The sequence below is a fragment of the Musa acuminata genome, chromosome BXJ1-8, assembly GCF_036884655.1.
Source record: "Musa acuminata AAA Group cultivar baxijiao chromosome BXJ1-8, Cavendish_Baxijiao_AAA, whole genome shotgun sequence".
In the NCBI taxonomy this organism is placed as follows: domain Eukaryota; kingdom Viridiplantae; phylum Streptophyta; class Magnoliopsida; order Zingiberales; family Musaceae; genus Musa; species Musa acuminata.
In genome coordinates, this window is record NC_088334.1 from 664,297 (window position 1) to 679,379 (window position 15,083).

At 36.3% G+C, this 15,083-nt stretch overlaps 1 protein-coding gene across 1 annotated transcript; it reads left to right on the forward strand.

Moving 5' to 3' along the window:
• Positions 1 to 2,617: 2,617 nt before the first annotated feature.
• LOC135588885 (protein TIFY 9-like) lies at positions 2,618 to 4,047 on the forward strand. Its single transcript, XM_065081231.1, has 5 exons — positions 2,618 to 2,802; positions 2,871 to 2,988; positions 3,080 to 3,167; positions 3,243 to 3,342; positions 3,722 to 4,047. The coding sequence occupies exons 1-5, from the start codon at positions 2,694 to 2,696 to the stop codon at positions 3,724 to 3,726; spliced, it is 420 nt and encodes a 139-aa protein (XP_064937303.1). The 5' UTR covers positions 2,618 to 2,693; the 3' UTR covers positions 3,727 to 4,047.
• The last annotated feature ends 11,036 nt before the right edge of the window (positions 4,048 to 15,083 follow it).

Consider the following 15,083-nt stretch of genomic DNA (forward strand, 5'->3'; position numbering starts at 1 on the left):
AGGCCTGAATTAAGATTATACTCCCGATTCCAAGTGGCATTGTTACTTACACCACACCAATAGGGAAAATCTTGAGTGGTAAGATCGCGGAGAAAGTATTAAGTAGAGAAAGGTAGCATTATAAGAGATGAAGGAGAAACCCCTCCTAACTAGCATGGTTGATGCTCATTGCAACTCCTCGTGCCCTTCCAAGATCATGGACAGTGGGCTACCAAATAGGGGGGAGAAGTCGTCGGACAAAAGAGAGAGAGAGAGAGAGAGAGCTTTAGTAGAACTTGTGCTCGACGACAAAGTAAAGAGCGTACCAATAACAAGCATACCCATTGACGAGATCAAGGTAGCTATGTCCAAGTCTATAGATGCCTCGCAAGTGGTCTCTATTAGGACTCGTGCCACTTTAGACTGTGATAAGTGGCTTCGTAAATGTTTCAAAGGGAGGGACAATGAAAGAAAGCAAGTCGATAAATAAACTCATTGTGGCGAAGGAAACCCTCGAAACACTAATATTTTAGGTGTCAAAAAAAAATATAAAATGAGGTTTCAAGCATAAAAATTATATCAAACAAGGTTTCAAACTTTTAACCATTAGTAAGCGGGTCTAGTACACCACCATACGTAACCTTTTGACAAGTGCGTATGGTATATCATCGTAAGACCAATGTTTTAGGTGTATTCTTCTTAAGAGATTTATTTATGCTTGATTCGTTGTGATGACTATAGATGAACTTCATCGCTATGATCTAATCTTATTTACAAATAAATATTTATAACTAAATTAGAGAAAATATATATATTTTTTTCTAAAGGAGTTTTCTTCGCCTAAGAGAGAGAAAAAAATTCAGAATATTATACCATGAAATTGACATGAGTGTCTAATTTCATTAGGTCATATATAGTCTTTTTATCTACTTATCGAATCTGTTTAAAGATATAATATTTTAATTTTACGCTATATGTGACACTTCGATTTAATCCAAAATCGACAAAGACTATGGTTGATTGATAAATATTTAACAAATAAATTATTATTATTTTAAACTTAAATATTTTAAGCTAATAGTAGAAGCTTAAATAAAACTAATAAGTTAGTTATACATTAGGTTGTGATAGTATGCGTGTAATCTTCCTCGTCAGAGTAGCATCTTTCGTGGTATATCTTTTGCTACACCGCTTTATAACATCACTTAAAAGGCATGAAATTGCAAATAATTAGTGGAAAATCAGAACAACAAAAAAACTAAAAGTATTTTACGTGATGAACAATTATGCTTCTTTCGATTAAAAGATCACACTAACAATCTATTCTTTCTGAGGTGAGACTAGTTGGTGACTACCTTTTCTGGCTCAATTTTGATTTGTTTCGATTAATGGTCCTCTCTCTCTCTCTCTCTCTCTCTCTCTCTCTCTCTCACACACACACACACACACACAAAAACAAAGCTTGTTGGGTGTACTAATTTTAATTGAGAGGTACAAACCAAGCAAGTTTTTGAGTGCAGTTTGGTGGATGTTTGCTGAAGTGATGTTGCTCCAATTAGTGTAAGGTCGAACATTTATCTTGTATCTTTATATAATTGAACGGAGTGTGTGAGGTATGAACACTTGAAGTCCCATGTCTCTCTCTATCAATATCACACTCAGTGTGTGTAGTTATTAAAAGATTATTGTAGCCCATCGAGCTTACAGTGACATTGAGGTAGTGCATATGTTCCATAGCCAGTCATCACAAGTTTCTTTGCCATCACCATGCAAAATGCATTTCATGCACTGGTCATCTGAGTCTTGTACAAGTCAATTTGCTCTTTCAGATTCATCAGCCTTTTGCTTCTGATGTGAGGTGTGACCCACTCATCCAGCACTTAATCTTCTTTTCCTCTAAAATGGTAAGAAAGTCAAAAATATGTCTGAAGGGCTTCATGAATTCTGAACATGGAAAATGTCTGGTTTGTCGATTTGATACATTGCATGTTCTCCTTCCAATAAAAATATTGATGCTATGAGTACTTCACATACATTCAAAGAGCATGAATTATTAATCCAACATGCTTAATACTACATATATAATATAATATAATATCGTGGTTGTATATTGGATCATTCGAATCCAACTCGGAAGCTGTTTAAGCTATCTCTTGAAATAATTAGTCTACTAAAACTCCATCAACGTCACATTTTCCTATGTGGACGCGATGGAACGGTGGTTGAGTAAGTCAGCAACAAAAGGCACACCAAAAACAACGTGGAGAAAAGAAGAGCGCTGTTCTTGCACAACATACACACCAAAACAGAAGATGGAGGGAAGAAAGAAGAGTGCCTTCGGACTGACCCCACTTGTCCATGTCCTTATCCACCGGTAGCTCTCTCGGAGAAAGAAATCTCAACCACACGCTGTTCAAATCCACGAGAAACATGTGATATATATACATCAGCCGACTAATATATCGTTTACTTTGGACTCTTTGACTCGGTAGCAACAAAACTTGCCACGTTTCCGTGTACTAAAATCTAGACACATGCATGCATAAAACGCTTAGTGGCTGCCGCTGGTAGTCCCTATCGATCTCTCTCTTTCGATACGCGACATGCCTCGCCCGTTTTCCTCGTGCCATCTACTTCTCTCCATCGCTTGCCACCTTTAAGAATCCATCTCTCGGTGTTCCTTGTTGTGTGATCCGAAGGAGATCGACGAGCGTATGGTGTCGGAAACCATGTCGGGTGTCTCCGTGGAGCATGATTTCCTCGGCATCGACAGTACCGGAGCTGCCAAGAAACCCATCATGGAGCGAAAGAAGTCCTTCCGAGGTACATCTCTCTCTCTCTCTCTCTCTCTCCTTCAAGTGAACATCTAACCTTGTGTTGGGCCATCTCAGAGCTTCATGGCGAGATCTCGAAGATGAATCCGAATGTCATAAAGAGCGTGATCGCCACCTCCAGTGCAGCGGTGGGGAAGAGAAAGACGCCACTGCCGGTGCTGAGCTCCGCTTCGAGGTAGATAAGGTTCACAAATTTGTACTATTTGCTATTTTCTTCTTTGTCGAGGATATATAAATAAAGAAGCATGCATGGGTTTTCCTTTCAGATCAAAGATGGAAACTGCTCCTGCGGTGGCTCCGTTCACCATCTTTTACAACGGCGCCGTGGTGGTGTTTGATCTTCCACGAGAAAAGGTCACTTGAAGTTTCCCGCAGCTTTTTGAAGTTTTATCTGAAATCGAAATAATTGTTTGATAATTATGGACACAGGCAGAGAATATTCTGAAGCTGGTGGAGGCAGACAAATTTGGCGACCTCGTTCATGCATCCAAAGAGCCTGCAGTGGACGAGGAGCTTGACGTCAATGGAGGTATAAACCATACGTTTGTCATTTTCTGCCAATACACACAACTGAAACTAAAAGAACAACGAGAAAGGGAATTAAATGAGGAGGTGATTCCATGAAACGGTGGTATGTTGAGCTCATACTTCATGGTAGTTGGTGCTTTGGTTGTCATGTTCACTGTATGACAGCTGAAACCGGCAACAAGGACTAGAGGGAACGCACTGATTGTTGTTGATGCTGTCTTTATGTTATTCGGCGTTCCGTTTCTTTGTAGATTACTTGTAAATGAACATAATCAAAGCTTCGTTCACAAGAATAAGAAGTTTACAGTGGTTTAAATTGGTGATTAGTGTTTGCACAGATTCTTATCACTAGTTTTCTCTCGTCTTTGTTATTTATGCAGGATGACAATAACGTCGACATGATATGTGTGCGAGGGTGGTCGAGAAATGGACATGGAAAGGAGCAGTGGAGAAGCCGAAGAACATGATGATTCGTCATTGATTCTTCTAGTCAGTGGTAAAAATTATGCACTATGGGATGAAATCGAATAGCGAGAAAAGAGAGTGAATACTGTGGATTTGCTTTTAGTACTCTCCTCATGATTTAAAGGAGTATTTGATATTGATAAGATGTCCATGTAAATCCCTTGCTGTTTGATCATAGATCAATTTGCTTGAGCTCTTGTTATGGAAACTGAAAGAAAGAACTCCAACTATTTATTGCTTATCTTGTTGTCTTCCTCTTCCCACCTGAAGACCATGAAAACCCGATTCGGGACAGCGAACATGTACGTCCTCTGTGCATGATCAAGCATCCCACACATCAGCGCGGATCGTACAGCAACATCTAACACTGCTCTGCGCTCGTGCATGCATAAGCGGCTGCCCGTTTATGATCCATATGTTGGAGTTCACAGAACAGAAAGAAGAAGAAAGCGAGAGGGGGAAATATCCAGAGATGAAATTAGACCATGAGAAGCAGCTCGTCTTCATAGTTCTGATAACCCCCATCCGAGCGGTTTCCCCTCAGATGATGCGTGCTGTGTCTTGGAATCATCTGACCTCTCCCTATCGCTCAGAGATGTTCTTCTTATCAACTCAATTCTTCCAACCACTCTTTTATTCTCTATTAATATATCTTAGATGCGTAATACAACTATCAAGCATTCTGCAAAAGTCTTCAGAGATCTTTTATGGTGCAAGAGTGCGAACTAACACAAAGGAGCTGACTTAAACTTCAAACGAAACACCAATACCTTACACAAGATAATATATACAATATATACCTTTTATGTCACTGGAATCGTATTAATAACATCTTTTAAGGAATCGTATTAATTTTTTTTCTATTGACCAATAACCATAATCAGAATTCAATCATATCTATAATATATCTTACATAATTAAATAGGATCACATAATCTAACAAAATATGATTGAAGCATTCTATAACTCATTAATTATTATATTCATGAAAGACTAAATTTTTTTGAAAGTAGGTGAGAGCCTTCGTAACTTTATTTATTATATTCATGTCATTAGGTGAATCAATTTAATTACTATTATTAATTTTATAAAATCATAGAAAAATATAACATATTGCTAATATTTCTTATAATCTTCATCCAAATTGGAAAATGGCATAACGTGTGTTTTTCAATTGTAAACCTAAAACTTTCAATTCTTATTAGAAAAAATAACCATATTCTTAAATAGATCAATAAAGTAAGATAAGGGTTCCAATATTATACATTAATCTCAATAATTTGTACGTTGGCTCTACATTGAGCTACGAAAACATATATTTGTTTTCATCTCCATCTAAATAAATTACAGAGATAATCGAAGGAATTAATTTGGTAGCACAAATTGTGAGGAAAAAATGCTTTGAAAAAAAAAAATATTCCTCAGCTTGCGAGCGAGTTTGTTTGGTCGAGGTGCAGATTTTAGATCTTTCCTTTAGCATCAATCTGATAAGGGATCAGATCTTGAGCCATTCCTCTAACGTCAATTTGAGAAGGATCATTTGGTCGATCAGTCATTGGTGCAACTCGTAGGCTCGAAGAATTGTCCGAGCGTACCCGCACAGTTTTATCATTTCAAAACATATAAACTTCAAAAAGCACCTTTAAAAGTAAGAGATATCCGACAGACTTATAAGTTCTTGATCAACGTGGAACTAAATGGTTTTATCAATAATAAATTAGAATCCCGATGTAAATGAATGGTCTGAGATGGAATCTTGAGAAGCAGATTGGACTCCCTACACTTAATATTCTTCAAATTATATCTATCACAAATTGGCTCTCTTCTCACATGCTCTCTTTAACCTGTTCCGCAGGAACACCCGATCCGAGAGCCGCTCTCGCTTTTCTTCGTACCCTCCCTCCCGGCATCCCAGTCTGTTCTCGCCATCAGCCTTTCCATCGATTTTGGGGTTCCTCTTCTGCTTCGTATCTGCGGCGTTCCTGGCCGAGAACTCAGGTGATCGGGGAGGATGTTGGACGTGTCTGGGGTTCAGAAGGAGTTGGCGGAGTGCAACCGGGACTAGGCCATCTCCGGGAGGGGGGGAGCCACCTCTCCGGCCCCGTATCCACCCCCTACAAGGGCGGCACCTTCCACATTGACATCCGTTTGGTGAGTACGATTCCCTTTCCCTTATTCTCTCAACAAGAGAAAAAAATGACGAGTCGTTAGGGGTTCCTACGATGGTGGAACGGATCTTACGACGGTTTTCTTTTGCTGCTGTTTGTAGATTTATTATATTAGTTTCTTGATGCAAGGCAATGGTTTAGGGTTTTTAGAGTGGTTGGTGTATTGTTGCTTCTTGTAAGTTGAGAGAACTAGTTATATAACAGAATATATAATCTGGAAGAAGAATGCACAAAGCCCTTGTTTTGTTTCAATGATAAAGAGTGTATTTGATGGCCATGTCGTGTAAATAATGGAGGGATCAAAGAGGGAAATGGTTGAAATAATTAAGTAACAAGACGAATACCACAAAACTTCTTAGTGTGCACAATCATGCAAATTCAAACTAATAGTATGTGTTATGTCTACTTTTGTTGGATTGATCATCCGTAGTATATTTGAAGTTGTAGCAGGAGCCATATGAGATTCAACAAGGAGAAAGTGACTCGTGAAGTGAAAAGTTAATTTCTCAGGAAAAAAGCCAAACAAAGAGACAACCTTGCATGTCCCTCCAGGCTGCCAAACATAGAAGAAATCATCCAAGTAAAGCATTTTCTAGTGGCCAATGAGGGTCTTGTGAATCCTTTTTCTTTTTCCTGCAAATGTTTTGACTTTTTCCTCTCCAGGTTAAACAGAATTGTCAAAACTTTTTTTGACGGTTCTCTCTTCATTTAATCACTATCTAAATAATGTGTAATAGAATCTAAGCCCCATTTTATGAATCTTAAGAAATATGATAACTTTCTAGTGTCAACATGCCTTTACAATGGTGTGCAAGAAGAATAATGATGTCAACATGCTGCTGTACGCGAGAACTGATAGGAGCTAAATCTTTGCCCATGGATATGGCATTTTCACCACCATCATTACAGTAGATCAACCTATATATAAGGTGTGAAAAATTCATGATAGCAAGTTGCTGCAATTAGGCCCATGCTGTATTCTATTTGCATTTATATGTCTTTATAATTCACTTGTCCTAAACTTGCAGAATTTGCCACTTCTGCCACTTTCGTACCTCCAACTAAGAACTTATTTCTAACAGTTTATGAAAAAATCAAGTTGTGATGTTTATTGTAATTTGGGATTTCTTTGGATATGTTCCAATGAACTTTTTCCTTATCTTCCTCAAACTGTAGTTCAAATTTCAGTCATTATTTTCCTTTTAAAATCACCATGATATATAAGGATCTTCAAGTTTTATCAACTTTCAGTGACATTCTGTCCTTTCTCAAAGTAGCAGGGATTGTTTGGACTAAAATTTGTGAGCCTAAATTATGACAGCTATTGCTTAGTTTGTTTTTGTACTGTGTCTGCAAGTCAAACTAGAAACTTCTGATTAGTTGGCAAGAACTATCATTTAATTAGTACAAATAGGTCTTTCTTAAACAGAACCACTGCCCCTACACCTGCTAATGTTTTCTTCAAATTGTCACATTAGGTGCGTGTATTGATCTTGGAGATCAAACTGCAATTTGATGGGTATAGCAAAGCATCTAGGTGGGATAGTACATGTTCAAAATTTTAAATTCTTTTAAAGTAGGTAGGGCATCATGTAGCTGAGCCAAAGACAATCAGAAGCCAACTTCAATTCGTGTACGCAAATGTTTTCTTTCAAATAGATGGATTTCTCTTCCTAAATTGACCTTTAAGTAGGGGTGAGTCTGCTTTGGTTTTCTGACTTTTTGAGTCAAAGAACCAGATTGTGGAAAAGAGGGCCGTGATATATAGCAGCACTGGCTTGCATTATATATTTTTTTGAATCTTTGCATTTTAGTGTGGGCCGATGAACCGCCGACTATCCAAAGTCCTGCCTAATAGCTTATGTTGATTTGAGAATTTTCTCTAAAATGTCAACTAATAGTTAAAGGACCTCATGCCCTGTAAGAACCAAGTTTATTCAGAACTCAACTTAGAATGAAAAGCATTTTAGTTTGTAGTTTTGGTTATTTATGTAGAAAGCAAGCGGGACATGATTTTTAATGTTGCATGCACTCTCTTAAGACTTTGTATAAAATATTTAAAATGTTTGTATGCTCGTATGCATCAGGCACAAAAATGATTATGGAGATACATGTATGCTTTACTTTGCGTGAACATAAATATAACGTGTTAAGAGATAACATTTATAGCATATATGCATGCATCATAGCCGTAGGTCCTTGTCTTTGTCCTTGTTTCTATGAGTATGATGCATGCCAGATTGGCTTTTTTTTACTGTAATCATATGATATCTGGAGTTCTCTATTCAAGAAAATGTTGCTAGTTAATGTTATGCTTCCATGTTGTTTCTACAGAGATTATTACTTCCTCTGGTTCCTTAATACACAAAATAAATTATATCTTTATACATTCAAATTAAAAACTGATGTTGGTGGTTTATGTATCTGCAGTTGATTATTCCTTTGAGCCTCCTAAAATGTGGTTCAGAACTAAAGTTTGGTATGGACATTAAATGTTTGGATGATTTTCTTGATTCATGTTTTATTATGCTAATTTCTAAGCTATTTGATTTATTACTAATTTTTTGTGTTCTTTACCTGCATGTTTGAGTCAAGCTATTCCTCTTAGTTGCCCCATATGTGTTAGCATGAGTGCATTTTCAACAAAGTAATCGTGCTACATTATTGATTTTCTTTTTTCATTTGTTAGTGACAACTACTATACCATTTATAAATTTTTTTCTCAACTCACTTGATAACTCAATATAAAGTAGTGATCTCAATGATAGAGGTGATAGGACAACTTAAATTCGATAACTTAGCATTTAGCAGGTGTCTGTAATCGGATTGATAATCTAATTTTGGTTTTCTTTTAGATATGTGTGCATCATACACTGACTTTTTCCCATGATCAATTCTTATTAATTGATGTCATCTGCCAGTCTCTTGGTAGGTTGACAAGTAAATATATTTTCTTTATTGTTTCATGAAATGTTTTTTTTGTTTGGGTTGATCAAAGCTGAACATGTTATTGTTCAAAGATGAAATGAGAAGTTTAGTTTTTGCAATGAAATTCATGTTTAATATGAAGCCAAGGCAAAGTTGAAAGCACCATTGTGTTTCTAGAATAGGTGGTCTCAAGGATGAGCTTTTCTCAGAGAAAGCAAACTGCTGTAATCCTAGTCAAAAAGTTTGATTAAGTCGAGCCTATATTTGTTTCAATTAGTCTTATTTATAGTCTTAGAAAGTAAACCAGATCAAGAGTTTAGATGTTGCAAGAAACAAGGACATAGAGATCTGATGGGATTTAATAATATTCATTTGTTTCCCTCTCAGGAGATTCCTTTAATGAGTCAAGTGCTATTGGTCTTCTATGTCTTTGAGTAGGTGGTGTTCTGTGTTCATGAATAATATACGATGATTTTGTGATGAAAGAATCAATGTACTTTTAGCTGGCGTTAGTTATCTTCCTTCTCTGATGTGTTCTTTGTTTAATGTACTCTGTTAGCTTTAGTTGTATTGTTGCGTCAGATCTTTTGAGGCAATGTTGTTGCATCATACTGTTGTTGCCTATATTTCAAACTAAGTTCAAATGTAGATCTGGATTAACTATTCACTCTCAGACCTCAGTGTCAGTTGGTATTTGATGGTAACCTTTAATCGTGTGTGAGAGATATATATAAAAAAGGAAAGGCTAGATGGAGCGGGTGGGAGAGGAATAAAATTGTGTGTAAAATAAAGACAGCTATGAACATGGCACATCACATGTGTATCGTGGATGGAAGAGAAGATTGCTTCATATAATCACATATCATAAAGTAATGAGAATTGTTTTAGCCTAAACAACAAATTAGTCCTTAATGTTCTCGGAACTTAGTATCGGATATGCCACATCATATATGCTACATTATAGATTGCATCCTATAATCACATATCATTAAATGATAAGAATTTTTTAAGCCTAAACAACACTAATTTTTTTGTAAATTAATCTTTAATGTTCTCAAATCTATGTTTTTTCATTGTTGATCTTCGGATTTGTTTTTGATAATTTTGTCGTTATGATCCAAATCCCATGGCTCATCCTGGCAACCTGATTTTTCTTAGAGTCGTAAGTATTGGTTACCTCAGCTCTATGACTTGGTTAGCTTTTATGTTAATTAAGGAATGAACTTTAGGCACTTTTATGGCTTTGGGAAAGTTCCCTCCATGAAGATTGGAAGCCCAAACTGGAAGTAACTTTCTTCTCTTCTTATATTAGCTAACTCAATTCTGATCTGTGGATTTGTTTTTGATAATTTCATTGATCTGATCCAAATCCCATGGTTCATCTTGATCCCGATCCCAGTCTTACGAACGTTAAGTTCCCTCAGAGATTTATGAGTTTCTTAGCTTCTATGTTGATGAAGGGATGAACTTGAGGCATCATTGTGGGTTTGGCAAGTGCCTGATGCAATGTTCATAGGCCAAAACTGGAAGCAACTTTCTTTTATTCTGATCTTGTTGGGGTTAGACATAGATGAGTAATTTCCTTAAGCCAATCATAGTACTCAAACTATATATCTAGCATATGATACAATTTAACTTCAATAATTTCAGACAGAGCTTTGCTGGATTGATCCTCTTGGGTGAAGGTTAGTTTTTCTTAAGTCAAAGATTTCTTTAGCCTACCTTTTTCCCCTTCATTCGACCTCCATCAAAACCCCCCTTCCATAATAGGTTTTTGTAGGACCTGTTTTCAAGAAGGTCCAAGGAACTATTGGGTTAGGTAGCATTCCAGGAGAAAAGCCTTTTAGTTCTATAATTAGCAATATCTCATTTATATGATTCCAGAAATGATTAATCCTTCTGTTTGAAGTTAAATGTACCAACATGATTTTGTTATTATGTTCAACCCAGGATCCTGTTACTATTTTGTGACAAGAATTATATCTTGATTGTCTTTAATTACAGGTTTATTGTACAATATGATATCATGCTATTTTATTTTATCGCAAGTAGTTTTTGCTTTAATTAATCTTAATCTCTTTGATGGAATATTAGAATTTTAGTAGAAACTTATTTTATGATGCATCTATCTTGGCGTACGTTGCGGGAAGTTTCTTTCGAGATGTCTTTTGCATCATATATATTGGTTCTAGCATGAGAAATATAAGGGTTTTTGCATATATCGTGCTATTTTCTTGTGTAAAATATTTGACAAAAGTCACACCACTTGACTCCAGAAAGTAAGTGGACTAAAGTAACAAGAACTTTCTGGCACCAATCACGCCTACATTATTTGCTCACTTGTCTTGTTGAAGCCACCCAAACATTAGCAGTCAACTTGGAGCAATCTGCTTGGACATTCGGAAGGATCAGTGGAGCCCTGCCTTCACGTCGAAGATTGCGTTGCTTTCTCCGCAAGCTCTACTGTCAGCACCTGAGCCGGACGATCCCAAAGATGCAGTTGTCGCACAGCAGGTCATAGAGCACACCTGTGTGTGTATGAAGACTGTTGCGTTCTTTTATGTTATCACTTCTATCGATGTCATTCTTCTGCATCGAACAGGACCTGCGTGACCACCCAGCCAATACGATAGGAGAACAACTGTTGGCATCGAAGAAAAGGTACAAACAGTAGATGAGCAACTGTTGAGTCTTAAGAACACAGGTGATTGGAATCTGATACCTTCTTCCTACAATGGAATCAGGATTTAGCGAGAAGCACGCTGGGGAGCAGCGTCAAAGGCGACGAGAACCAGGCTCTCGAAAGGCTATGCTCCTACTAAAACTCGCGTCTGTACGGTGAGACACTCCACCATCATTCGTTCTCTAAACTTTTCTGCCCATAGCAGCCTGTTTCGACTATTAAGTGTGCATTTTTTTTCTTTCACAGGTCAATCATTCTAAATAATTGTTTCAACACCTAATGTGGTCAAAGTAGTTGAGATTATCTAATAATTGTTTGACCCACTACTACTGCTCGGAAGCTACGTCTGCACATTTCACATCTTTCGCAGCCTTATCCATCTAGATATTGTACACGAAGCAGGGCTGTCGATAATGATTTTATGGTTTAGGAAATCAAAAATTAGATCGGAGAGAGCATGGTGGGCGCTGGCATGCAGTGGTTGATGGCTGATGTGATTGCTGTCCACCATGGATTTCTTGATGAGCCAGCCTCGTGGAACAACGCAACAAGGACGCTCTTATCTATTTGGCGGGGAGTAGCATCAAAAAGGCACCCACACGGTGCCTCGAGCTAATCTCGTCTACTTCATCAGCCAACTGCAATAATGTGATCCTTGATGTCTTAGAAAGTAGACGTCAGGTGGCCTGCAGCAGTACAACCCATGAGGCATGACGCTTGATGTTGGGTGGTACGAATGTCAAAAAAGTGTTTTCTAGTCTCTCTTAGCTCACTCTTACCTATTAATTGTCGTCGATTGACGGGTGCAAGAAAAAGGAAACTATTTGTGAACAGAGAACATATCGAAGAGTGCCTCTCGGTTCACGATTTCAACCTTGCTTTTGTTTCTCGTGTCAAAGAACAGTAGAGAGAGGCGTGTTATTATAATTTTTCATGGGTTCTCATATCGGGCTTCTTTTCTTTCTTATAATTATTAAAGAGTTTCTCTTAATAAATTAACCTCCTTGTTTCTATTTGAAATCCACTATACGATGTTTTTGATCGGATTTGGATAACAAGTAGGTTTCTGAAGTCAAGTTTGAATTCCTACTGTACAATAAATTGTCAAATTGAATTTGGGGTTGAAATGAAATCAGACTCCTCTCACCGTGTCGAAGGGAGCATCAACACCGATCACAGGACGATAGCAGCATCCTTCATTAGATGGGACGTTTCCACTGACAAGTGAACTGCCTCGGGAAGAAGACAACAAGGAAGGAATTGGGTTGGTTCTCCAGTCCTGCCTACCAAACTAGGAAAATTGAGGCCATGACTTTGGAACCCAAACACTTTACTCAGTTACAACTCAGTACAGTAATTCAATTTAATTACATAAACTTAGTGTGAGAGTGTTTTTTTTTTTTTTTTCATACAAATTTTCATCTATTATTAATGAGTTTGTATTATTAAATAAACTTAGGGGAAGGGTTTGTATTAATGAGTCAAATATTTATGAGCTATGCAATTTTCATCTATTATTAATCTAAATATTGGACAATCATAAATTAAGTAATTTGGTTGGAGTTTTCTTGTTCTTATTTACCCAGTCCACATGTATATATCTCTTTATAATACCATTGATAACATTTTAGATATTTTACATATATTTTTAACTCAAACTAGTTAATTTAGGATATAAAGATTATAAGAAATAGAAGAATATATATGATAAATGATAAATACAAATTGACTCAAACAAGTATGTTATTTTCGAAGGTGTTAACTAGCTTAGTTGATAAAGATTTTAATAATATATCATAAGGTCTTGGATTTAATTCCTGTTTTCATCATTTATTCATTAAAATAAATATATGTTATTTTCAAACTTAACAACTGTAGATTTGCAAACTTCCCATCTCTTCTATTTAAATAGAGTCAATGGAAGAGTTGGTGAATACCAATGTGAAATGTAGTAACCAATAACCTTTGTGAGAACATTTTACCACACCATTACATGTAGTATTCTTCTTTTATGGATACGGAAACGTTCTAAATATGTCCTCTTGACGTGAAGTTTGATCACTTCAAGTCATATCTTATCTCAAAACAAAACCAAAACAATGCAAATTAATGAGGATTTGATTCATGTTCAATAGGAGATACAAGCATTAGAGTTGCTTTCGTTCAACCCAACCCAAATTGACTAGCTTTTTGTTTGTGTGCTAAATGGTCAACACACCAATTTCTTAAGCTAGTCAACATAAAGCATGTGGATGGCAAGGAAAGATGATGGCATTCATTCAAAGGATAGCGCTTTTGTTGGACCTTTTCTTCTTGGTGATTGATTCTAAAGGGCTTCAAATGAGAAGACCGAAAAAAAGAAAAAGAAAAAGAAAAAGAAAACCTTCTAACCTCCAAAGAAAGTGCTTCTAGAAGAAGTTTACAACTTGGTCTCCACACAAACAGTGGAAAATAGATATTTATAATATTTTATATACTTGCCAGGTATGAAATAACATATTTATCATTATAATATTTTTAATGTGCAGAGGATATATATATATATATATATCCTCTGCACATTAAAAATCCTCCATCCTTCAAGACACTATAATCATTAAATTCTGCCAACAAAGTACACTTTCATTAATATTAATTTATTTAAAGTATATATATAATATTTAATAAGATTTTTAATTTTAAGTATTAGTATTGTACTAATCATATTGGTGTTTCGAGCATGGATACATTAAAGCGTGTCAATTTAAAAAATAAAAAAATATTAGATATAAAATATGTACCATCTTATACTTGGTATATACGGATACATACACCTGATCATTTCTTTTGTTCCCACCTATTTATACGTGATATTTTAAAAAGTGAATGCCTTTCTACGTAGTAAAGTAAGGTCGGGGGAAAGAAGGAGGAAAACGATTTTATTATATTTCTAATCGAAAATAGAATCTATCATAATAATAATTTTTTATTGAAACGATAATTATGAAAAGATAAATTTCTTATCTTTTCTTTCAACTCGGAAAAAACACGATCAAGGGACTAATTCGAATCCATTGGGTAAGATGAGAATAGCCCTCATATTCAAAGTTTCATTTTTACCATTAGCAAAAACTTGTTTTAATTATCAGAAGGGAACATGATATATATATATATATATATATATATATATATATATATATATATAATCAACTAGGAAGACATACGAACATCACTCAGTTGCAGTATTTTGTCCGTTGCGTTGTTGACATTGCACCATTAAAATGAGTGGGTTTGCATGACGTATTCGGACGTCTGGTCAAAGGATGGTAGTTGGGCCGAGACAAATCGCAATCAGCACATAGTGTGCCAGCTATGTCCGCGTTGACTTTCCCAAGTGCGTTTGAATCTTAACATGCCATCAGCATGCAAACTGAATCATAACACATTGATTGTAGGGAAACCAGAAAGAAATTAATCGTCCCATGAAGAATAATAATTCATTTGTACTTTCTTACTAAT